Source organism: Aotus nancymaae, unplaced genomic scaffold (assembly GCF_030222135.1).
Source record: "Aotus nancymaae isolate 86718 unplaced genomic scaffold, 86718_ANA_hifiasm-v0.15.2.pri h1tg000073l, whole genome shotgun sequence".
Classification (NCBI taxonomy): domain Eukaryota; kingdom Metazoa; phylum Chordata; class Mammalia; order Primates; family Aotidae; genus Aotus; species Aotus nancymaae.
In genome coordinates this window covers 1,353,281-1,378,466 of record NW_026988488.1, presented here as the reverse complement: position 1 = coordinate 1,378,466, position 25,186 = coordinate 1,353,281, and the positions used below count along the sequence as shown (strand labels likewise).

Sequence of the window (25,186 nt, the reverse complement as noted above, 5' to 3'; positions counted from 1 at the left end):
TTTCAACCACCTATAATGTAAAAATAATTATTTGCTCTCTGATCAAACAAAAACAGATAGTAGACAAGCCTTGACACTTGAGCTGTAGTTCACTGGCCTCAGCTCCAACTCTAATAGCTCAGGTTATCATCTTAGTCAGGTTGCATTCCACTTTATGTTGTCAGCATACTTGTTCTAGATTTCTGAGGGGTTTATTCTTGTTTTCCAAGGACATTGCAATCTTATCGGCTTCACAATACTGTCACTGCATGAGATATCCTTATCTGAAATACCTTGATGAGGTCTCTGTCAGTGGGCATGTATTTCATCTACTTTAGGCTGAGACTGCAGTTCCATGTGGGTTTACCTTTTAATTCTCCCATCTTTTTTGTCTCTTGTTACTAGTTTTAATCAATATTTATATGCCAGTCATTGTTGTAATTTTATTTAATATGCAATTTTCTCACAACAATGAGAATAGTATGAAATTGGTACTATTATCACTATTTTGCCTATGGGGAAACTGAGGCACAGAAGGGTTAAATAACTTGAGTTAATAATGCAGACCTAGGATCTAAATCTAGGCTGCCTGGATCCAGAGTCCCCTCTGCCTTTCTAAACAACCTTGGTGTGTTGTTTCCTTAAATAAGAAATGTAGGAATGTTTCCCTCCAAACCCTGAAATATTTATGTCAGCCACACAGGACACCTCCTTACTGTACAGCTAAATTAGTATCACCATTGTTTTTGGAGACCTAAGATTCCCGATTGAGGTATTCCTATGCTGCAATGTCTGTGTCCCATATTTTATTTATTTATTTATCAAACAGGTCTTCTCATTGCCAGACATTGTTTTAAATGCATTATACATATTGACTTGCTTAATGTAATCTTTACAACAAGCAATTAACAGATGTAAAAGGTCTCATAAATTTGTAAAGGGCAGAGCCAGATTCCAGCCAAGGTAGCATGTCTTTGGTCATTGTTCTTGATCTTTCTGCAATACCTGAGTCTCTTTATTTCTTATTGACATGGATTTCTGTGTGTCTTGCTTCAGGGACTTTATGACTGGTCACAAGAAATTCTTGACCTTGGTTGATTCTGACATGGCTGCAACATGCTCTGTCTTTCTGACGGGAATGCATAGCAGAATATCAGGTTCTCCTAAGCCCTGTGGCAATCATAGAGCACGTAAAGCATAGGTTTTGTTTTTAAAAATTCTCTTTTGGTGTGTATATTCTTCTTGTTTAAAGTTCTGAATTGATATTTGCACAGTGCTATAATCTCTCTCATGAAGCAATACCTATTTTCAAGGCTATAAGGTGGTGTTGCAATCATAAGGTTTTGTTTTATACATAATCCCTTTTTAATTATTAATCATTATTTTCCTGTTGTTTAATTATAAAAACAACACGTATTCATTTTAAGAATTCTAATAATACAGATCTGTGTGTAGTTGTTGGTGAAAAGTCTCCAGTTTCTTTCATCTCTTTACTTTATAATATCCAGCATAATGCCATATAAATAGACGAAACACTCAACAGGCTTATTCTTCATTCACTGGCCATGGCGGTTTGAGGGTTAACTCTAAGAAGCACTCTGTCCTTTTCAGCGGACTGCTACATCCGGGAGAAAAGCCCCATTGCCTGGGAAACTAAGTCACGTGAGGACCTGGGACGCTAGGTGCCGGAAACTGACCTGAGCTGGAGCTTGTGCTTCCAGTGGGTGTTGGGGCGCCTGGTATGCTGACATCAGGTAAGCAGACTGCCTCGGGAAAGGCTTAAGGACAAGAGATCGGCAGCCTGAACTGGCTGGGGCGTCAGAAAGGCTTAGATCCTGTGGCCAAGAGATCAGACCGTGGCGAAGTGGAGAGTGACCTGCAGTTGGATGGCGGTGACTGCATGTAAGTTGTATTTGAACACCTGGCAGGAGACAAGAAGTGGGGATGAGTTAGGACTCATCCTCCCTTTATTTAATAATTTGCCTTTTTCCAGAAGGAAGAAAGACCAGCTAGCATGACGCCAGGGGTAGGAGTGCAGGAATGAGAATAGGTGTCTGGAGCAGAGGGGGAAGGGGACCCTGAGGTGCGAATTCTGTTTCCTTGCATAGCTTTTCCTTATCGTTTTTCTCGTTCTCTCTCACCCTTTATGTCCCCATTATTCTGGCTCTTTCTTTTCCTGGTTACGCATTTTCATTGCTCCAGATCCTTAATTTGAATGTAAACATTTTGTCTCCTGATCCAGTTCTCTGTTAACTTTCCTGGTATTTGTGATTTCGTGTTTGGTAGCGTAATAGAATAACTATAGTTAACAATAACATGTGATATATTTCAAAGTAATTAAAGGCAGAATTGGAATGATTCTAACACAAAGAAATGATAAATATTTGAGGTGATGGATATACGAACCACTCAGATTTGATTATTACACGTTGTATGTTCTAATCAAAATATCACATGTACCCCATAAATATGTACAATTCTTATGTATCCATAATAATTGAAACTTCAAAAACGTTAAAAAAAAGGCAAAAAATCAGAAGAAGCTATTCAAGCATGGTGAGTAAACGTTAAAAAAAAGTCTCAGCTTCACTAATAAATGCACGTGATAAAACAGAATAGCAGATTATGATTGACAAGGGGATAAAAAGATTGTTTATGCCCAGTGTTGTGCAGAGTCTGGGGAAACTAGCACTCAATTACAGTGTTGTTAAGTGTGTAAATTAGTGTAATCATTTATGGTTAGGCTATTTGGCATATGTAACAAACTTGAAAACCTGTTACACTTTGACCTAGAAATTCTACCCTTATGAATTTTTTTCAACACAATTACGACTGAAAATACACATAGGCATGCACAAATGCACATAATGTGTCAATTGCAGCATTACTTGTAATAGAAAACTTTGGAAGTAATCTAAATGCTCATCAATAGTGAATTGGTAAAATAAACTGTGGTATAACAATATAATTGGATAGAATACAGCCCTTTTAAATGGCACTGATTTGGTGCCGGCAAAATAAGTTACAAAATAGGTTTTCTAGGAGTAGTCATAATATTGTCAAATGTTTCTTTACAATATATGTTCATACATACTTCTATATGAACAGAAAAAATAGGAAATTATGAACAAAACAACTAGCAATGAAAATATCTGGGTAGTGGAATTGTGGCATTTGTTTTTCCTCCCCTCTTCGGCTTTCCTTCTCACCATCCTTCCCCAATTTTCTATCTTTTTTATCTTATAGATCCATGTACATTTATTTCAACATTGATTTTTGTACTCCAGATACCATTTACTTTCTTTTTTAAAGTATTAAATATTAAGCAAAACACAAGGCTGTAAAGAAAAATTCAACCAATACCATTGTAGCCTTAGCTCAATTTAAAAAGTAAAACTTTGATCAATACAACTGAAATATCCTGCGTAGCCATCCTTAATTCCATTACTCCAGTCATGAATTTAGTGTTTATTTTTTCTATGAATAATTTTTTAAAATTTTTTATCACATGTACATTTATATCTCAGAAATATGTAGTATCATTTTACTTCCTTTGAAATATAAATGGTATGCTGTATATATTCTCAACTTGTTTTTGGTCAAAATATGGTTGTTAGCTTTATCTATGTTAATTACTTTTAATAACAGTTAATTTATTTTCCCTGATGTATTGTTTCTAATGTGTAATTATACCACAATTTATTTTCCAATTTTATGAATGACCGCTTTGGTTCAGTTTATAATACATGTATTTATGTTAATGGACATTGTAATGCATTTCCTTGCTCTATGAATTATTTAATGAATTACTTTGGAAAAGTTATTTCACTATTTTTGAGGCAAGGTCTCACTCTGTTGCCCAGGCTGACGTGCAGTGGCACAATCTCTGCTCACTTCAACCCCTGCCTCCCGGGCTCCAACAATCCTCCCACCTCAGCCTCCTGAGTAGCTGGGACTACAGCATCTGCCACCACACCCGACTAATTTTTGTATGTTTTTCTAGAGATGGGATTTCACCATGCTGCCAAGGCTGGTCTCAAAATTCTGAGCTCAAGTGATCCATTTGCATCGGCCCCCCAAAGTGCTGTGATTAAGTGGCATGAGCCACTATGCCAGGCTCAGCAATACTTCTATTTTTTCAGTTATAAAATGAGAATAGTGGCTACCTGATTCTCAGGATATTGTGAGGCATGAATGAGGAAACTGTGTAAAGGGTTTGAACAAATTAACTTTCAACGATTGCACTCCTTTCCCATCTTCCTGTCATAAAAGAGATGACTTTGGCCTAAATTGAAAAGCATAACTAGCATATATATTTTTATTTTTTTAATTTTGATTTTTTTTTTTGAGACAAAGTCTCACTGTCACCCAGGCTGGAGTGCAGTGGCGGGATCTCAGCTCACTGCAGCCTCCACCTCCTGGGTTCAAGTGACTCGCCTGCCTCAGCCTCCTGAGTAGCTGGAATTATAGACACCAGGCATGCACCACCACGCCTGGCTAATTTTTTTTTTTTTTTTTTGTATTTTTAGTAGAAATGGGGTTTCACCATGTTGGTCAGGCTTGTCTTGAACACCAACCTTGTGATCCGCCCGCCTCTGCTTCCCAAAGTGCTGGGATTACAGGCGTGAGCCACCGCGCATGGCATGATTTTGATTTTTATGTATACCTAATAGTTGTATGTATTTATGAGGAAAGTTTGATATTTTGATACAAGCATGCAATGAATAGTGATAAATTCTGGGTAACTGGGATATCCATCACTTCAAACAACTATTTTTTTGTGTGTTGGGAGCATTCCAATCTACTGCTTATTTTGAAATGTACAATAAATTATTGTTAACTATAGCGGCCCTATTGTACTACTGAACACTAGACTAGATCTTCCTTCTATCTAACTGTATTTTTGTTCCCAGTAACCATCTGTCTTTATCTCCCCCACCCAACTACCATTCCCAGCCTCTGGTAGCCACCATTCTATTCATTACCTCCATAAGGTGAATTATTTTAGTTTCCATATATGTGTGAAAACATGTGACATTTGTCTCTGTTTGCTTGGCTTATTTCACTTAACATAATGTCCTCCAGTTCCAGCTATGCTGTTGCAAATGACAGGATTCCATGATTTTTTGTGGCTCAATAACATTTCATTGTATATATATACCATATTATCTATATCCATTTATTCATTGATGAACATCTAGGTTGATTACCTATCTTAGGTATCATCTATAGTGCTGCAATAAACCTGGGAGTGCAACTATCTGTTCAATAACTAGCATAGAGATCTATTAGAAAAGTAAGGGCAAGAAACAGCATGTACCCAGTGATGTTATTTATGGGCTTCAGTGTTTTATGCAGTGAATTGTAGTATTAGAAAAAACTTACCTGGTTTACTACGTATTACCAGATGAAATATAATAGTAACTTATTTTTGAGGTAGCGTATATGTGGTGGCACACATAGAAAATGTTTTTCTTTACACTTTTCTTCATCTTAAAAATACATCTTTAAGGTACATAATAAACTGTTTTAAAAAATTCTAGGTTGTCAGTCACAAGGTGCCTTTTAGTGAGGTACACAATACCTTTTATGAAATATTCTTACCAAAAAGTTCATTGAAATCTGGTCAAGTCTCTAAATTTAATAATTTATGGGAAATGCAAAGTACAGAATTACATGACCAATGACATCATTGGATCCAGTCAGAAAAATCCAGCCTGTGGGAAACTCTGCAAGGCAGATATGGATTTTTAGACAAATACATTTAAATTTTTATTTAAATGTCTTTTTAGACAGGGATTGAAGTAGTTCAGAACATTTACAGATTAAAAGAGAATTAAGAAGCGTATCAACCACTTGCAATGTGTAAAAGCTTATCTGTATCCTGATTTAAGCAAGCATATTGTTAAAGACAGATAAGACATTGCTGGTGGCAATGTAAGCTAGTATAATGCTTTCGAAAGCATTGCTTCTTGGTCCTCTAAGTGAACAAAGCTAAGAAGCATACATATGTATACACCCACAAAAATATCCACATCTACATTTATTTCTATATCTATCATATCTATGACTAACAAATAATATGGCTTTATCTTTTGGCTTACCAATCCCATTTCTAAAAATTTTCCCTGTAGATATACTTTCTTTTTTTATATATATGTACTTTAAGTTCTGGGGTACATGTGCAGAATATGCAAGTTTGTTACATAGGTAAACCCGTGCCATGGTGGTTTGATGCACCCATCAACCTGTCATCTACATTAGGTATTTCTCCTAATACTATCACTCCCCTTGCCTCCCAACCTTCGATAGGCCTCGGTGTGTGATGATCCCCTCCCTGTGTCCACTTGTTCTCATTGTTCAACTCCCAGTTATGAGTAAGAACATGTGGTGTTTGGTTTTCTGTTCTTGTGTTAGTTTGCTTGGAATGATGGTTTCCAACTTCATCCATGTCCCTGCAAAGGACATGAACTCATCCTTTTTTATGGCTGCATAGTATTCCATGGTGTATATATGCCACATTTTCTTTAACCAGTCTATCATTGATGAGCATTTGGGTTGATTCCAAGCCTTTGCTATTGTGAACAGTGCCACAATAAACATATGTGTGCATGTGTCTTTATAACAGAGTGATTTATAATCCTTTAGGTATATACTCAGTAATGGGATTACTAGGTCAAGTGGTATTTCTAGTTCTAGATCCTTGAGGAATCGCCACACTGTCTTCCACAATGGTTGAAGTAATTTACACTCCCACCATCAGTGTAAAAGCATTCCGATTTCTCTACATCCTCTCCAGCATTTGTTATCTCCTGACTTTTTAATGATCACCATTTTTACTAGTGTGAGATGGTATCTCAATGTGGTTTTGATTTGCATTTCTCTAATGACCAGTAATGAGAAATGCAAATCAAACCTTTTTTTCGTACATTTGTTGACTGCATAAATGTCCTTTTTTGACGAATGTTCATATCCTTTGCCCACTTTTTGATGGGGTTGCTTTTTTTTTTCTTGTAAATTTGTTTAAGTTCTTTGTAGATTCTAGATATTAGCCTTTGTCAGATGGATATAGTGCAAAAATTTTCTCACATTCTGTAGGTTGCTTGTCCACACTGATAATAGTCTCTTTTGCTATGCAGAAGCTCTTTAGTTTAATTAGATACCATTTGTCAATTTTGGCTTTTGTTGCCATTGCTTTTGGTGTTTTAGTCATGAAGTCATTGCCCATGCCTATGTCCTGAATGGTATTCTCTAGGTTTTCTTCTAGTTATTTTATGGTTTTAGGTCTTATGTTTAAGTTTGTAATCCATCCTGAGATAATTTTTGTATAAGTTGTAAAGAAGGGGTCCAGTTTCAGTTTTCTGCATATGGCTAGCCAGTTTTCCCAACACCATTTATTAAATAGGGAATCCTTTCCCCATGGCTTGTTTTTGTCCAGTCTGTCAAAGATCAGATGGTTGTAGATGTGTGGTGTTATTTCTGAGGTCTCTGTTCTCTGTTCTCTCTTCTGGTCCATTGGTCTATATCTCTGTTTTGATACCAGTGCCATGCTGTTTTAGTTACTGTAGCCTTGTAATATAGTTTGAAATCAGGTAGCGTGATGCCTCTAGCTTTGTTCTTTTTGCTTAGGATTGTCTTCGCTATGCAGGCTCTTTTTTGGTTCCATACGAAATTTAAAGTAGATTTTCCAATTCTGTGAAGAAAGTCAGTGGTAGCTTGATGGGGATTGCATTGAATCTATAAATTACTTTGAGCAGTATGGCTATTTTCACAATAATCATTCTTTCTATTTATGAGCATGGAATTTTTTTTCATTTGTTTGTGTCATTTCTTATTTCCTTGAGCAGTGGTTTGTAGTTCTCCCTGAAGAGGTCCTTCAGATCATTTATAAGTTGTATTTCTAGGTATTTTATTCTCTTTGTAGCAGTTGCGAATGGGAGTTCACTCATGATTTGGCTCTTTGTCTGTTATTGGTGTATAGGAATGCTTGTGATTTTTGCACATTGATTTTGTATCCTGAGACTTTGCTGAAGTTGCTTATCAGGTTAAGGAGATTTGGGGCTGAGATGATGGGATTTTCTAAATATACAATCGTGTTATCTGTAAACAGAGACAATTTGACTTTCTTATTTCCTAATTGAATAACTTTTATTTCTTTCTCTTGCCTGATTGTCCTGGCCAGAACTTCCAATAATATGTTGAATCGGAGTGGTGAGAGAGGGCATCCTTGTCTTGTGCTGGTTTTCAAAGGGAATGCTTCCAGTTGTTGTCCATTCAGTATGATATTAGTTGTGGGTTTGTCATAAATAGCTCTTATTATTTTGAGATACAATCCATTAATACCTAGTTTATTGAGAGTTTTTAGCATGAAGGGCTGTTGAATTTTGTCAAAGGCCTTTTCTTCATCTATTGAGATAATTATGTGTTCTTTTTTCCATTGGTTCTGTTTATGTGATGGTTTATGTTTATTAACTTGCATATGTTGAACCAGCCTTACATCCCAGATGAATCTGGTTTGATTGTGGTGGATAAGCTCTTTGATGTGCTGCTGGATTTGGTTTACTGATATTTTATTGAGGATTTTCACATCGATGTTCATCAGAGATATTGGCCTGAAATCTTCTTTTTTTATTGTGTCCCTAGCAGCTTTTGGTATCTAGATGATGTTGGCCTCATAAAATAAGTTAGGGGGATTTCCTCTTTTTCTATAGTTTGGAATAGTTTCAGAAGAAATGGTACCAGCTTCTCTTTGTACCTCTGGTAGAATTCAACTGTGTATCCATCTGGTCCTGGACTTCTTTTGGTTAGTTGACTGTTAATTGCTGCCTCAACTTCAGAACTTGTTTTTGGTCTACTCAGGGATTCAACTTCTTCCTGTTTCAATCTTGGGAGGGTGTATGTGTCCAGGAATTTATCCATTTCTTCTAGATTTTCTAGTTTATTTGCATAGACATGTTTATAGTATTCTCTGATGGTAGTTTGTATTTCTGTGGGATCAGTGATGATATCCCTTCATCATTTTTTATTGTCTCTATTTGATTCTTCTCTCTTTTCTTCTTTCTTAGTCTGGCTAGTGGTCTATTTTGTTGATCTTTTCAAAAAACCAGCTTCTGGATTCACTGATATTTTGAAGGGTTTTTCATGTCTCTATCTCCTTCAGTTCTCCTCATCTTAGTTATTTCTTGTGTTTTGTGAGCTTTTGAATTTGTTTGCTCTTGCTTCTCTAGTTATGTTAATTGTGATGTTAGGGTGTCGATTTTAGATCTATCCTGCTTTCTCCTGTGTATATTTAGTGTGACAAATTGCCTTCTACACACTGCTTTAAATGTGTCTCAGATATTCTGGTGTGTTGTATCTTTGTTCTCATTGGTTTCAAAGAACATCTTTATTTCTGTCTCATAGGAACAGGTTGTTCACTTTCCATGTAGTTGTGCAATTTTGCATGAGTTTCATAATCTTGAGTTGTAATTTGATTGCACTGTGGTCTGAGAGACTGTTGGTTAAGATTTCCATTCTTTTGCATTTGCTAAGGAATGTTTTACTTCCAATTATCTGGTCAATTTTAAAATAAGTGCAGTGTGATACTGAGAAGACTGTATATTCTGTTGATTTGGAGTGGAGAGTTCTGTAGATGTCTATTAGGTCTGCTTGGTCCAGATCCGAGTTCAAGTCCTGGATATCCTTGTTAATTTTCTGTCCCATTTATCTGTCTAATGTTGACAGTGGGCTGTTAAAGTCTTCCACTATTATTGTGTTGGAGTCTAAGTCTCTTTGTCGGCCTCTAAGAAATTGCTTTATGAATCTGGATGCTCCTGTACTAGGTGCATATATATTTAGGATAGTTAGCTCTTCTTGTTGCATTGATCTCCTTACCATTATTTAATGCCCTTCTTTGTCTCTTTTGATCTTTGTTGATTTAAAGTCTGTTTTATCAGAGAGTAGGAATCCAATCCCTGCTTTTTTTTTTTTTGCTTTCCATCTGCTTGGTAAATCTCCCTCCGTCTCTTTAGTTTGAGCCTATGTGTGTCTTTGCATGTGAGATGGGTCTCCTGAATACAGCACACTGATGAATCTTGACTTTTTATCCAATTTGCCAGTCTGTGTCTTTTAGTTGGGGCATTCAACCCATTTACATTTAAGGTTAATATTATTATGTGTGAATTTGATTCTGATATATGATACTAGCTGGTTATTTTGTCCATTAGTTGATGCAGTTTTTTCATAGCATTGATGGCATTTACAATTTGGTATGCTTTTGCAGTGGCTGGTACTGGTTGTTCCTTTCCATATTTAGTGCTTCTTTAAGTAGCTCTTGTAAGGCAGGCTTGCTGTTGACAAAACATCTTAGCATTTTTTTTTTCTGTAAAAGCTTTTTTTCTCCTTTACTTATTAGGTTTAGTTCGGCTGGATATGAAATTCTGGGTTGAAAATTCTTTGCTTTAAGAATGTTGAATATTGGCCTCCACTTTCTTCTGGCTTCTAGGGTTTCTGCAGAGAGTTCCACTGTTAATTTGATGGGCTTCCCTCTGTGGGTAACCTGGCATTTCTCTATGGCTGCCTTAATATTTTTTCCTTCATTTCATCCTTGGTGAATCTGACAATTATGTGTCTTGGCGTTGCTCTTCTCGAGGAGTATATTTGTGGTGCTCTCTGTATTTCCTTAATTTGAATGTTTGCCTGCCTTGCTAGGTTGAGGAAGTTCTCCTGGATATATCTTCAAGAATGTTTTCCAACTTGGTTCCATTCTTCTCGTCACTTTTAGGTACACCAGTGAAACATATATTTGGTCTTTCCACATAGTTCCCTATGTTTTTGAGGCTTTTTTTGTTAATTTTCAGTCTTTGTTCTCTAATCTTGTCTTCTCGCTTTGTTTTATTGAGTTGATCTTCAATCTCTGATATCCGTTCTTTGGCTTGATTGATTCAGCTATTGATACTTGTATATGCTTCACAAAGTTCTCATGCCATGTTTTTCAGCTCCATCAGGTCATTTTTCTTCTTCTCTAAACTGGTTATTACAGCTAGCAATTCGTCTAACCTTTTTCAAGGCTCTTATCTCTCTTGCATTAGGTTAGAACATGCTCCTTTAGCTCAGAGGAGTTTCTTATTATCCACCTTCTGAAGCCTACTTCTGTTAGTCCGTCAAACTCATTCTCCTTCCAGTTTTATTCCCTTGCTGTCAAGGAGCTGTGATCCTTTGAAAGAGAAGAGGCATTCTGGGTTTTGCAATTTTCAGCCTTTTTGCAAATTTCAGCCTTTTTGCACTGGTTTCTCCTTATCTTTGTGGATTTATCTACATTTGGTTTTTGGTGTTGATGACCTTCGGATGGGGTCTCTGAGTGGATATCCGTTTTGTTGAGGTGGATATTGTTCCTTTCTGGTTGTTAGTTTTCTTTCTAACAGGCCCCTCTGCTGCAGATCTGCTGGAGTTTGCTGGAGGTCCAGTCCAGACCCTGTTTGCTTGGGTATCACCAGCGGAAGCTGCAGATCACAATGATTGCTGCCTTTTCTTTCCTCTGCAAGCTTCATCCCAGAGGGGCACCCACCAGATGCCAGCCAGAGCTCTCCTGTATGAGATATTTTTTAGCTCCTACTGGCAGGTGTCTCCAAGTCAGGAGACATGGGGTCAGGTCCCACTTGAAGAGGCAGTCTGTCCCTTAGCAGAGCTTGAACACTGTGCTGGGAGATCTGCTGTTCTCTTCAGAGACATCAGGCAGGGATGTTTAAGTCTGCTGAAGCTGTGCTTACAGCCACCCCTTCCCCTACATGCTCTGTCCCAGGGAGATGGGTGGTTTATGTATAAGTCCCTCATTGGGGCTGCTGCTTTCTTTTCTGAGATGCACTGGCCAGAGAGGAGCAATTTAGAAAGACAGTCTGGCCACAGAGGCCTTGCTGAGCTGTGGTGGGCTCCACCCAGTTTGAACCTTCTGGTGGCTTTGTTTACACTGTGAGGGGAAAACTGCCTCACCACACTGAGCTCGACCATCCCAGGTTGACCTCAGACTGTTGTGCTGGTAGCGAGAATTTCAAGCCAGTGAATTTTAGCTTGCTGTTCTCTGTGGGGGTGGGACCAGCAAATCCAGACCAGTTGGCTCCCTGGCTTCTGCCCCCCTTCCAAGGGAGTGAAGGGTTCTGTCTCACTAGCATTCCAGGTGCCACTGGGGTATGAAAACAAACAAACAAACAAAGTCCTGCCTCTAGCTTGGTGTTTGCCCAAGTGGCTACCCAGTTTTGTGCTTGAAACCTAGGGCCCTGGTGGCATAGGGACCAGAGGGAATTTCCTGGTCTGTCCCTTGTGTAGACCATGGGAAAAGCACAGTATCTGGGCCAGAATGCACCATTGTACCCAGTACAGTCTCTCACAGCTTCCCTTGGCTAGGGGAGAGAAATCCCCTGACCCCTTGCACTTCCTGGGTGAGGCGACTCTACCCTGCTTTGGCTTGCCCTCCATGAGCTGCACCCACTGTCCAACCAGTCCCAATGATATGAACCAGGTACCTCAATTGGAAATGCAGAAATCACCTGCCCTGTGCATCAGTCTCGCTGGGAGCTGCAGACCAGAGCTGTTCGTATTCGGCCATCTTGCCAGTGACCTCTGTAGATACACTTTCAACAATACAAAAATGAATATGCACATAGTTATTCAGTGAATATGCAATATTATTTATAATTGCAAAATGTTGGAAACAACATAAATACCCATATACACTGTGACACATTCATATAGTAGAGTGACATGTAACTGTAAAAAAGAAAATGGAAGATCATTATGAGCTGATATGGAGTGATATCTAGAACATATCATTAAATTAAAAGTGTTAAAGGCAAAAGAATATCTGTAATATGTTACCTTTCAAGTGATAAAGGAGGTGTAAAAATAAACACATATATCTGCTTAATGTGCAAAAGACATACAGGAAACCAAAGACTTAATGACAGGTTACCAGTAGTTAGTGTGTATGGGGTGCAAAGAATGAAAGAATGAGAATGGGGTGGTAGAAAAGAGGAGGAGCAACAGCTCTGTGAATATACATTTTTGGTGTAGCTGTAACACTTAGAGCCATGAGAATGTTTCACATACCCTCCAAAAATAAATAATTAAAATAAATCATGATTTGGGAAGAACCAAAAGTCCAATGCAATTACAATTGAACCTAGCTATGTTACAAATGAGTAATAAAACCACACTGAAGGGAGTGGAGAAGAAAAAAACTTTAACTTAAGTAACTGTGGAAAATACTATTAAGAACGCATATTGTAAGGCTAAAGACAATAATAAATGTACACAGCAATTGTACTCTAGTGAAGTAAGTTGTTTTTTACAGTGGTGTGTGTTAACAATTTTATAATTACTTAATGGGCATATTAGGACTGAACAAATGTTATGAGTAATAAGAGTCTTCTTACTATTAAAGAAAGGAGTTATAAACAAGGAAAAGGGCGAAGGCTAAAATGAACTATGTGAATTAGAATCAGAGATATCAGTATAAATGTGTGTGTGTATATATATGTATATGTTGTATGTATCTATATATAAATATAAATGTAAGAACACTATCAATATATAAATATGTGTATGTTAATATATACACATGTGCACACATAAGGATAGATATAGAAATAAATGTAGATGTGGATATTTGTGTGGGTGTATACATATATTTCCTAGCTTTGTTCACTGAGAGGACCTAGAAACAATGACATAACATTATCTTTGATCATACTTAATGCCTGGATTGTGGTTTCTAAATGTTTTTTTTTACAATAAAAGGAATTAGGGCTTTTTGGAGCCACGGTTGATTTCAAGCCTGGGGCAATGGGAAAACTAGTGAAATTCTAATAAGTTCTGTAGATTTGTTAATTGTACTCTTTCAATGTTAACTACCTGATTTAAGTTATATTTTAAATTATGATCCTACAGATAATAGGAGAAACAGAAAAGGATATTCAATAAATTTCTGCACTGTTACAAAATTTTTGCAATTTTCACCTAAGACAAGTTATCTCAACATTGAAAGATTTAAAAATGAGACTATTGGGGATATCTGAACACTGGCTATGTGATGATATTAAATAATTATTGTTAATTTTTGCTGGTGATAATAGGATCATGGCTTTTAGAAATTATTGTCTTTAGAGATTAATTCAGAAATATTTACATATAGAATTATATGAAGCGTGAGATTTGCTTGGAAATAATCAGTGTTGCCTAATGGGTCCAGAGATAGATGAATTAACTATGAAGCCCAGTAATGGCTATATGGGGGAGTTTGTGATTATTATTCTCTCTAGTTTTGTATGAGTTAAGGATTTCCTATAATAAGTTAAAAAACTAATTTAATGTAGAAAACTGGAAAATTGCAGAAGAGTGTAAGTAAATAAAAACCATCTATAAATCCTCTAGATATATATAATCACTGTTACATTTTGATGTGTGTTGGTGTATGCATGGGGGGTTGGTGCTCAACATTTGTTCTGCCTTCTTACTATAACTTCATGCATTTCAGGAAAAAGAGTTGAAAGTACAAACTCAAGTCAGATTGCCCGGGTGACAGTCCCATTATTGTCATTTACTAGATGCTTGATGTTGAATAGAGTACTTAACTTCTCTGAATCTTAGTTTCCTCACTTATGAAATGAGAGTAATACTGTATGCTGTCACAACCAGTAAATACTGGTTGAGTATCCCTTATCTGAAATGCTTGGGACCAGAACTGTTTGAGTTTTGGATTTTTTTTTTCCTCAAATTTTGGAGTATTTGCATTATACTTACCAATTCAGCATCCCTAATTCAAAAACCTGAAAAGTTGTGAATCTTAGAATTGAGGAAAAATGGCGCACCTACCTCACAGGTTTGTTTGTTTTTATGACAAGTAAATAAGTTTATAAATGCAAAGTGCCAGGCATGTGAGTATTCAGGAAATATGTTACCGTTATCATCCTCATTACCATCATCATCATCATTAATATGCTACTGAAGAGTGCTCATGTAGGCCTGTCTGCATTTTTGTCCCTTTCAAGAAAGAAAACAAAATTATCTGACGTTGTTGGGGATTTAATAGCCATTACTTCTGGGAGATAGGTATTTTTATAATATTCTATGTTGATAACGTATAAGTGTGTTCATTGCAGCATGGTTGGGAGAAGCAAAAATATGTGACATAGCCTAAATGGCCATCAACAGGAAATAGTCAAATACATTGTGGAGATATTCCCACTGCAATACTATACAATGTTGCAAGAGAATGAGGGAAGAATAAGTAATAGTAATGTAGTGACATGGAAAGATGTGTGTTATATTGACTAGTAAAGAAAGCAAGTCATAGAACCAAATGTATAGTCTGATATCACTCAAGTAGGAAAAAGCTCATTTATTTGTGTGTATGTTCAGACAGATATATAAATATGTTCCAAAAGTTTAAAAGTGGTTGCCGCTGAGGGATAGGATTCAAATCAGAGGGAGTTGAAATGAGACTTTAAGTTTTTCCCCTTGTATATCTAGGTATGATTTGATTTTTATATTATGTATTATTTTGTATTTAAAATACAATTTTTAAAAGTTGGATGTGACGTTTTTTGAGAGTATGTAAATGTACTCAATAAATTTCCTTCTAAGTAAGATTTGTTCTTTTAGCATCTTATTATAGGCATGTGCCATGAAAATTAAGAATGAAAAAATAAAGTTTAAAACACTGTATTTTTGTCCTTTACAAATTGTGAAGTCCTTGTAGCCAGCACATTGTTGTTGGTTTTCATAGCTGTTAGGCCTGTTTATAATGGCCCAAGCATACTATTAATGTAGCAATATATTACTGTCATTACTTTTAATTCCACTTGTCTCAAAGCAGGATTTGATAAAGGATGTCATAAAAATTAGGGTCTTTCACATTAAAGTGGAAAAACAAAATTCATTTCTAGTGATAGGGATTTATGATAATTTACAAGTTACATATGACCCACAGAATAGTTTTTAAAATGTCTTTTCAAATAATTCATTGTGAAATTTGAGCTCCCTATTTTCTGATTCCTTTAAGTTGATGACTCCCATATGCTTCACAGGTATATATCTCAAAAGTATAGTTTGTACCATCAGAGAATACTGTAAACACCTCTAGATAAATAAACTAGAAAGTCTAGAAGAAATGGATATATTTCTGGACACATACACCCAAAGGGCTAATATCCAGAATCTACAAAGAACTTAAACAAATTTACAAGAAAAAAACAAACAATGTATCAAAAAGTGGGAGAAGGATATGAACAGACACTTTTCAAAAGAAAACATTTGTGCAGCCAACAAACATGAAAAGAAAACTCATCATCACTGGTCATTAGAGAAATGCAAATCAAAACCACAATGAGATATCATCTCACGCCAGTTAGAATGGTGATCATTAAAATGTCAGGAAATAACAGATGCTGGAGAGCAGGTGGAGAAATATGAATGCTTTTACACTGTTGGTGGGAGTGTAAATTAGTTCAACCATTGTGGAAGACAGTGTGGTGATTTTTCAAGGATCTAGAACTGAAAGTACCATTTCATCCAGGAATCCCATTACTGGGTATATACCCAAAGGATTGTAAATCATTCTACTGTAAAGACACATGCACACATATGTTTATTGCAGCACTATTCACAATAGCAAAGACTTGGAACCAACCCAAATGCTCATCATTGATAGACTGCATAAAGAAAATATGGCAATATGTAACCATAAGAAGGATGAATTCATGTTCTTTTCAGGAACATGGATGAAACTGGAAGCCATCATTCTCAGAAAACTCACACAGGAATAGAAAGCCAAACACCACATGTTCTCATAAGTGGGAGTTGAACAATAAGAACACATGGACATAGGGAGGAGAACATTACATCCTGGGGCTTTTTTTTGGGGGGTGGGGGATTAGGGGAGGTATGTTAATAATTATTTAAAAAGTGTAGTTTGGTATGAAGTCTTTTTCTAGTCATCTCAACCTGAAGTGTGACTTTACAATCTCCCTCATGCCCACACATGAAGCAGATAATTTTCATGTATTTTAAATCTAAACTTGAACAGTCTGGAATTTCTTTCAGTTCTCAATGTGAATGTAATACATAATTTCTAAATATATTCTAAAATAAGTGTTACCATGATTAGTATTATGGTATTCATTTTTGTTATTTTGTGCTTTGAGAACAAATAGCCCCAAAAGCTCAGTGATTTTTTTTTGCATTTTAGGTTTTGGGGTACATGTGAAGAACATGCAAGATTGTTGCATAGGTGCATACGTGGCAGTGTGATTTCCTGCCTTCCTCCCCTTCACCTATATCTGGCATTTCTCCCCATGCTATCTCTCCCCAACTAACCAACCCCCGCTGTTCCTCCCTATTTCCCCCCAACAGACCCCAGTGTGTAGTGCTCCCCTCCCTGTGTCCATGTGTTCTCATTGTTCAACACCTGCCTATGAGTGAGAACATGCAGTGTTTGATTTTGTGTTCTTGTGTCAGTTTGCTGAGAATGGTGGTTTCCAGGTTCATCGATGTCCCTACAAAGGACACGAACTCATCGTTTTTGATGGCTGCATAATATTCCATGATGTGTATGTGCCACATTTTCCCTGTCCAGTCTATTATCGATGGGCATTTGGGTTGGTTCCAGGTCTTTGCTATTGTAAACTGTGCTGCTATGAACATTCGTGTACATGTATCCTTATAGTAGAATGATTTATAATCCTTTGGATATATACCCAGTAATGGGATTGCTGGGTCAAATGGAATTTCTATTTCTAGGTCCTTGAGGAATTACCACACTGTCTTCCACAATGGTTGAACTAATTTACACTCCCACCAACCATATAAGAGTGTTCCTATTTCTCCACATCCTCTCCAGCATCTGTTGTCTCCAGATTTTTTAATGATCGCCATTCTAACTGGTGTGAGATGGTATCTCAATGTAGTTTTGATTGGCATTTCTCTAATGACCAGTGATGATGAGCATTTTTTCATATGTTTGTTGGCCTCATGTATGTCTTCTTTTGTAAAGTATCTGTTCATATCCTTTGCTGACTTTTGAATGGGCTTGTTTTTTTTCTTGTAAATCTGTTTTAGTTCTTTGTAAATTCTGAATATCAGCCCTTTGTCAGATGGGTAAGCTGCAAAAATATTTTCCCATTCTGTTGATTGCCGATTCACTCTAATGACTGTTTCTTTTGCTGTGCAGAAGCTGTGGAGTTTAATTAGGTCTCATTTGTCTATTTTGGCTTTTGTTGCCAATGCTTTTGGTGTTCTGGTAATGAAGTCCTTGCCTATGCCTATGTCCTGAATGGTTTTGCCTAAATTTTCTTCTATGGTTTTCATGGTGTTAGGTCTTATGTTTAAGTCTTTAATCCATCTGGAGTTAATTTTAGTGTAAGGTGTCAGGAAGGGGTCCAGTTTCTGCTTTCTGCATATGGCTAGCCAGTTCTCCCAACACCACTTACTAAACAGGGAATCATTTCCCCATTGCTTGTTTTTGTCAGGTTTGTCAAAGATCAGATGATCGTAGATGTGTGGTGTTGCCTCCAAGGCCTCTGTTCTGTTCCATTGGTCTATATCTCTGTTTTGGTACCAGTACCATGCTGTTTTGATTACTGTAGCCTTGTAGTATAGTTTGAAGTCCAGTAGTGTGATGCTTCCCGCTTTGGTCTTTTTGCTTAGAATTGACTTGGCTATGCAGGCTCTCTTTTGGTTCCATATGAAGTTTAAGGTGGTTTTTTCGAGTTCTGTGAAGAAGGTCATTGGTAGCTTGATAGGGATAGCGTTGAATCTGTAAATTACTTTGGGCAGTATGGCCATTTTCACGGTATTGAGTCTTCCTAATCATGAACATGGAATGTTTCTCCATCTGTTTGTGTCCTCTCTTATTTCATTGAGCAGTGGTTTGTAGTTCTCCTTGAAGAGGTCCTTTACGTTCCTTGTTAGTTGTGTTCCTAGGTATTTTATTCTCTTTGTAGCAATTGTGAATGTCAGTTCGTTCTTGATTTGGCTCTCTTTAAGTCTGTTATTGGTTTATAGGAATGCTTGTGATTTTTGCACTTTGATTTTGTATCCTGAGACTTTACTGAAGTTGCTTATCAGTTTCAGGAGATTTTGTGCTGAGATGATGGGGTCTTCTAGATATGCAATCATGTCACCTGCAAATAGAGACAATTTGACTTCCTCCTTTCCTATTTGAATACCCTTTATTTTCTTGCCTGATTGCTCTGGCTAGAACTTCCAATACTGTGTTGAATAGGAGTGGTGAGAGAGGGCATCCTTGTCTAGTGCCAGATTTCAAAAGGAATGTTTCCAGTTTTTACCCATTCAGTATGATATTGGCTGTTGGTTTGTCATAAATAGCTTTTATTATTGTGTGATATGTCCTGTCAATACCTAGTTTATTGAGGGTTTTTAGCATAAGGGGTTGTTGAATTTTGTCGAAGGCCTTCTCTGCATCAATTGAGATAATCATGTGGTTTTTGACTTTGCTTCTGTTTATGCGGTGAATTATGTTTTTAGACTTGCGTATGTTGAACCAGCCTTGCATCCCTGGGATGAATCCTACTTGATCATGGTGGATAAGCTTTTTTATGTGCTGTTGCAATCGGCTTGCCAGTATTTTATTGAAGATTTTTGCATCTATGTTCATCATGGATATTGGACTGAAGTTTTCTTTTCTTGTTGAGTCTCTGCCAGGTTTTGGTATCAGGATGATATTGGTCTCATAAAATGATTTGGGAAGGATTCCCTCTTTTTGCATTATTTGGAATAGTTTCAGAAGGAATGGTACCAGCTCCTCTGTGTATGTCTGGTAGAAATAGGCTGTGAACCCATCTGGACCTGGGCTTTTTTTGGGTGGTAGGCTCTTAATTGCTGCCTCCACTTCAGACCTTGTTATTGGTCTATTCAGGGTTTCGACTTCTTCCTGATTTAGGCTTAGGAGGAGGCAAGTGTCCAGGAATTTATACATTTCTTCCAGGTTTTCTAGTTTATGTGCATAGAATTGTTTGTAATAATCTCTGATGATGGTTTGAATTTCTGTGGCATCTATGGTAATATCCCCTTTATTGTTTTTTATTGCATCTATTTGGTTATTCTCTCTTTTCTTTTTTATTAGTCTGGTTAGTGGTCTATTTTGTTGATCTTTTCAAAAAACCAGGTCCTGGATTTATTGATTTTTTGAAGGGTTTTTTGTGTCTCTGTCTCCTTCAGTTCTGCTGTGATCTTAGTTACTTCTTGTCTTCTGCTAGGTTTTGAGTTTTTTTGATCTTGCTCCTCTAGCTCTTTCAATTTGGACAACAGGGTGTCAATTTTAGGTCTCTCTTTCCTTCTCATGTGGGCACTTACTGCTACATATTTTCCTCTAGAGACTGCTTTACATCTATACCAGAGATTCTGGTATGTGATATCTTCATTCTCGTTGGTTTCGAAGAACGTCTTTATTTCTGCCTTCATTTCGTTGTTTATCCTGTCAACATTCAAGCAAAAGTTGTTCAGTTTCCATGAAGCTGTGCGGTTCTGGGTTGGTTTCTGAATTCTGAGTTCTAACTTGATTGCACCGTGGTCTGAGAGACTGTTTGTTATTGTTTCCATTTTTTTGCATTTGCTGAAGAGTGATTTACTTCCAATTATGTGGTCAATTTTAGAGTAGGTGTGACGTGGTGCTGAGAAGAATGTATATTCTGTGGATTTGGGGTGGAGAGTTCTGTAAACGTCTATTAGGTTTTCTTGATCCAGGTCTGAGTTCAAGTCCTGGATATCCTTGTTAATTTTCTGTCTCATTGATCTGTCTAATATTGACAATGGGGTGTTAAAGTCTCCCACTATTATTGTGTGGGAGTCTAAGTCTCTTTATAAGTCATTAAGAACTTGCCTTATGTATATGGGTGCTCCTGTATTAAGTGCATATATATTTAGGATCGTTAGCTCTTCTTGTTGCATTGATCCTTTTACCATTATGTAATGTCCTTCTTTGTCTCTTTTGATCTTTGTTGCTTTAAAGTCTATTTTATCAGAGATGAGAATTGCAACTCCTGCTTTTTTTTTGCTCTCCATTTGCTTGGTAAATCTTCCTCCATCCCTTTATTTTGAGCCTTTGTGTATCCTTGCATGTGAGATGGGTTTCCTGGATACAGCAGACTGATGGGTTTTGGCTTTTCATCCAATTTGCCAGTCTGTGTCTTTTGATTGGAGCATTTTGTCCATTTATGTTTAGGGTTAATATTTTTATGTGTGAATTTGATACTGCCATTTTGATGCTAGCTGGCTGTTTTGCCCTTTGGTTGATGCAGATTCTTCATTGCGTTGATGCTCTTTACCATTTGGTATGTTTTTGGAATGGCTGGTCCTGGTTGTTCTTTTCTATGTGTACTGCCTCTTTCAGGAGCTCTTGTAAAGCAGGCCTGGTGGTGATGAAATCTCTGAGTTCTTGCTTGTTCGCAAAGGATTTTATTTTTCCTTCGCTTGTGAAGCTCAGTTTGGCTGGATATGAAATTCTGGTTTGAAAGTTCTTTTCTTTAAGGATGTTGAATATTGGCCCCTACTCTCTTCTGGCTTGTAGGGTTTCTGCTGAGAGATCTGCTGTGAGTCTGATGGGCTTCCCTTTGTGGGTAACCCGACCTTTCTCTCTGGCTACCCTTAGCATTTTCTCCTTCATTTCAACCCTGGTGAATCTGACGATTATGTGCCTCGGTGTTATTCTTCTTGAGGAATATCTTTGTGGTGTTCTCTGTATTTCCTGGACTTGAATATTGGCCTGCCTTGCTAGGTTGGGGAAGCTTTCCTGGATATTATCCTGAAGAGTATTTTCCAGCTTGGATTCATTCTCTTCGTCACATTCAGGTACACCTATCAAACGTAGATTAGGTCTCTTCACATAGTCCCATATTTCTTGTTGACTTTGTTCATTCCTTTTTACCCTGTTTTTTCTAATCTTGCCTTCTCGTTTTATTTCATTGAGTTGATCTTCGACCTCTGATATCCTTTCTTCTGCTTGGTCAATTCAGCTGTTGAAACTTGTGCATGCTTCATGAAGTTCTCATGTTGTGTTTTTCAGCTCCATCAATTCACTTATATTCCTCTCTAAGCTGTCCATTCTCGTTAGCATTTCGTCAAATCTTTTTTCAACATTCTCAGTTTCTTTGCATTGGGTTAGAACATGTTCTTTTAGCTCACAGAAGTTTCTTATTACCCACCTTCTGAAGCCTGATTCTGTCATTTCATCACACTCATTCTCCATCCAGTCTTGTTCCCTTGCTGGTGAGGAGTTGTGATCCCTTGTAGGAGGAGAGGTGTTCTGGTTTCGGGTGTTTTCATCCTTTTGCACTGGTGTTCCTGAAAAGGATATGATCTCATTCTTTTTTTATGGCTGCATAGTGTTCCATGGTGTACATATACAACATTGTCTTTATCCAGTCTAGTACTGATGGGCATTTAGGTTGATTTCTTGTCTTTGCCATTGTGAATAGTGCTGCCATGAACATATGCATACATGTGTCTTTCTTTCTTTCTTTCTTTTTTTTTTTTTTTGGAGACAGAGTCTCACTCTGTCACCAGGCGCCAGGCTGGAGTGCAGTGGCACAATCTCGACTCACTGCAACCTCCACCTCTCGGGTTCAGACAATTCTCCTGCCTCAGCCTCCTGAGTAACTGGGACTACAGGTGCACGCCACCATACCCAGCTAATTTTTGTATTTTTAATAGAGATGGAGTTTCACTATGTTGGTCAGGATGGTCTCAATCTCTTGACCTCATGATCCACCCACCTCGGCCTCCCAAAGTGCTGTGATTTTGATTAGCATTTTCCTAATGATAGTGATATTGAGCATTTTTTATATGCTTGTTAGCCACATGAATGTTTTCTTTTGTAAAGTGTCTGCTCATGTACTTTGCCCACTTTTTAAATAAGGTTGTTTTTTTTTTTTGCAAATTTGTTTAAGTTTCTTATAGATACTGGATATTATTATAGATGCTGGATATTATACTTTGAAAATATTTTCTCCTATTCTGTAGGTTGTTTGCTATGTTGGTAGTTCATTGTGCTGTGCACAAACTCTTTAACTTAATTAGGTATCTTATTTTTTTTGTTTTTGTTGCAGTTGCTTTTGGCATCTTTGTCATGAAGGCTTTGCTGGGTCCTATATCCAGAATGTCCAGAATGGCATTTCCTAGGTTATCTTTCAGAGTTTTTCTAGTATTGGGTTATACATTTAGGTTTTTAATACATCTTGAGTTAAGGGGTCCAGTTTAAATCTTCTGCATATGGCTAGACAATTGTCTCATAAACATTTATTGAATAAAGTCCTTTCCACATTTCTTATGCTTGTGTATTTTCTCAAAGATCAGATAATCGTAGGTGCATGGCAGTATTTTTGGGCTCTCTATTCTGTTCCATTGATCTATGTGTCTGTTTCTGTGCCAGTGCCATGCTGTTTTTATTACAGTAGCCTTGTAGTATAGTTTGAAGTTAGGTAATGTGCCACCAGCCTTATTCTTTTTGCTTAGGATTGCCTTGGCTATTCAAGGTCTTTTTTTGTTGTTGTTGTTCCATATGGATTTTAAAATACTTTAATTCTGTGAATATTTTCCCATTTGTTTTTAACATCTCTGATTTCTTTGAGTAGGGTTTTGTAGTTCTCATTGTAGAAGTCTTTTGCCACCTTGGTTAGTGGAATTTCTAGAATTTTTTTTCGTTTTGTGGCTGTTGTGAATGGGATTACATTCTTGATTTGGCTGTCTGCTTAGATATTGTTGATGTATAGGAATTCTACTGATCTTGCATACTGTTTTTGTACGTTGAAACTGTGCTTACCTTGTGTATCAGATCAAGGAGCTTTGGGACACAGACTAAAGATTTCTAGGAATAGGATCATAATGTTTACTAACAGGGTTAGTTTGATTCCTTCTATTGCTATTTGGATACCCTCTATTTCTTTCTCTTGACTGATTGCTCTGCCTAGGACTTCCAGTACTGTGTTAAATATGAGTGGTGAGAGCAGGCATCCTTGTCTTTTTCCAGTTTTCCAGGGAAATTGCTTCCAGCTTTTGCCCATTCATTATGACTTTGGCTGTAGGTTTTTCATAGATGGCTCTTATTATTTTGAAATATGTTTCTTCAATGCCTTTTTTGTTTTTTATTGAGGGTTTTTAACATAAAGGGATACTGGGTTTTATTGAAAGCCTTTTTCTGCGTCTATTGAGATAATCATGTCGTTTTTGTTTTTAGTTCTGTTTATGCAGTGAACCACATTTATTGATTTACATATGTTCAACCAATAATGCATTCCAGGGATAAAGCCTACTTAATTGAAGTGGATTAACTTTTTATTTTTAGTTCAGGAGTACATGTATAGCATTTGCAGTTTTGATACATAGGTAAAACTTTTGCTATAATGGTTTGCTGCACATATCAAATCCATCACCTAGGTATTAAGCCCAGCATGCATTAGCTATCTTTCCTAATGCTCTTCCTCCCCCACTCCACCCTCTGGTAGGCCCCAGTGTTTGTTTTTCCATGTGTTCTCATTGTTCAGCTCCCACTTATAAGTAAGAACATGTGGTATTTAGTATTCTTGTGCTGCATTCATTTGTAGTGGATACTGGCTTCCAGCTCCATCCATGTCCCTGCAAATAACATGTTCTCATTCTTTTTTATGGCTGCAGTCTTCAATTATATGTATGTACCACATTTTCTTTAACATGTGCATTGATTTTGATGGGCATTTGAGTTGATTCCATGTCTTTCACATTGTGAATAGTTCTTCAGTGAACATATATGTGCATATATCTTTGTAATAGAATGATTTATAATCCTTTGGATATGTACCCAGTAAAGGGATTGCTGGGTCAAATGGTATATCCAGCTCTAGATCTTTGAGATATTGCCACACCATCTTCAATAATGGTTGAATTAATTTACCTTCCCATTGATAATGTAAAAGCATTTCTATTTCTCTGCAACCTTTCCAGCACTTGTTGTTTCTTGACTTTTTAATAATTGCCATTCTCACTGAGGTGAGATGGTATCTGATTGTGGTTTTGATTTGCGTTTTTTTAATGATCTGTGATTTTGAGCTTTTTTAAAATATATGTTTGTGGGTCACATGAATGTCTTGTTTTGAAAAGTGACTGCTCATATCCGTTGCCCAATTAATTTTTTATTGTACTTTAGGTTCCGGGGTACATGTGCAGATCATGCAGGATTGTTGCATAG

General features: G+C 37.1%; 1 protein-coding gene across 6 annotated transcripts in view; it reads left to right on the top strand.

Moving 5' to 3' along the window:
* The first annotated feature begins 1,662 nt into the window (after positions 1-1,662).
* The window catches only part of LOC105723014 (uncharacterized), a 164,216-nt gene continuing 140,692 nt past the window's right edge, over positions 1,663-25,186 (top strand). For all 6 annotated transcript variants that reach the window (XR_010339185.1, XR_001108721.3, XR_010339186.1 and 3 more), the window contains exon 1: positions 1,663-1,881. Coding sequence is in view for 3 of the 6 variants with exons in the window: in XM_012460887.3 (XP_012316310.2) it covers positions 1,866-1,881 (16 nt within the window). In the remaining 3 variants the exon portion in view is untranslated. The remainder of the gene's footprint in view (positions 1,882-25,186) is intronic.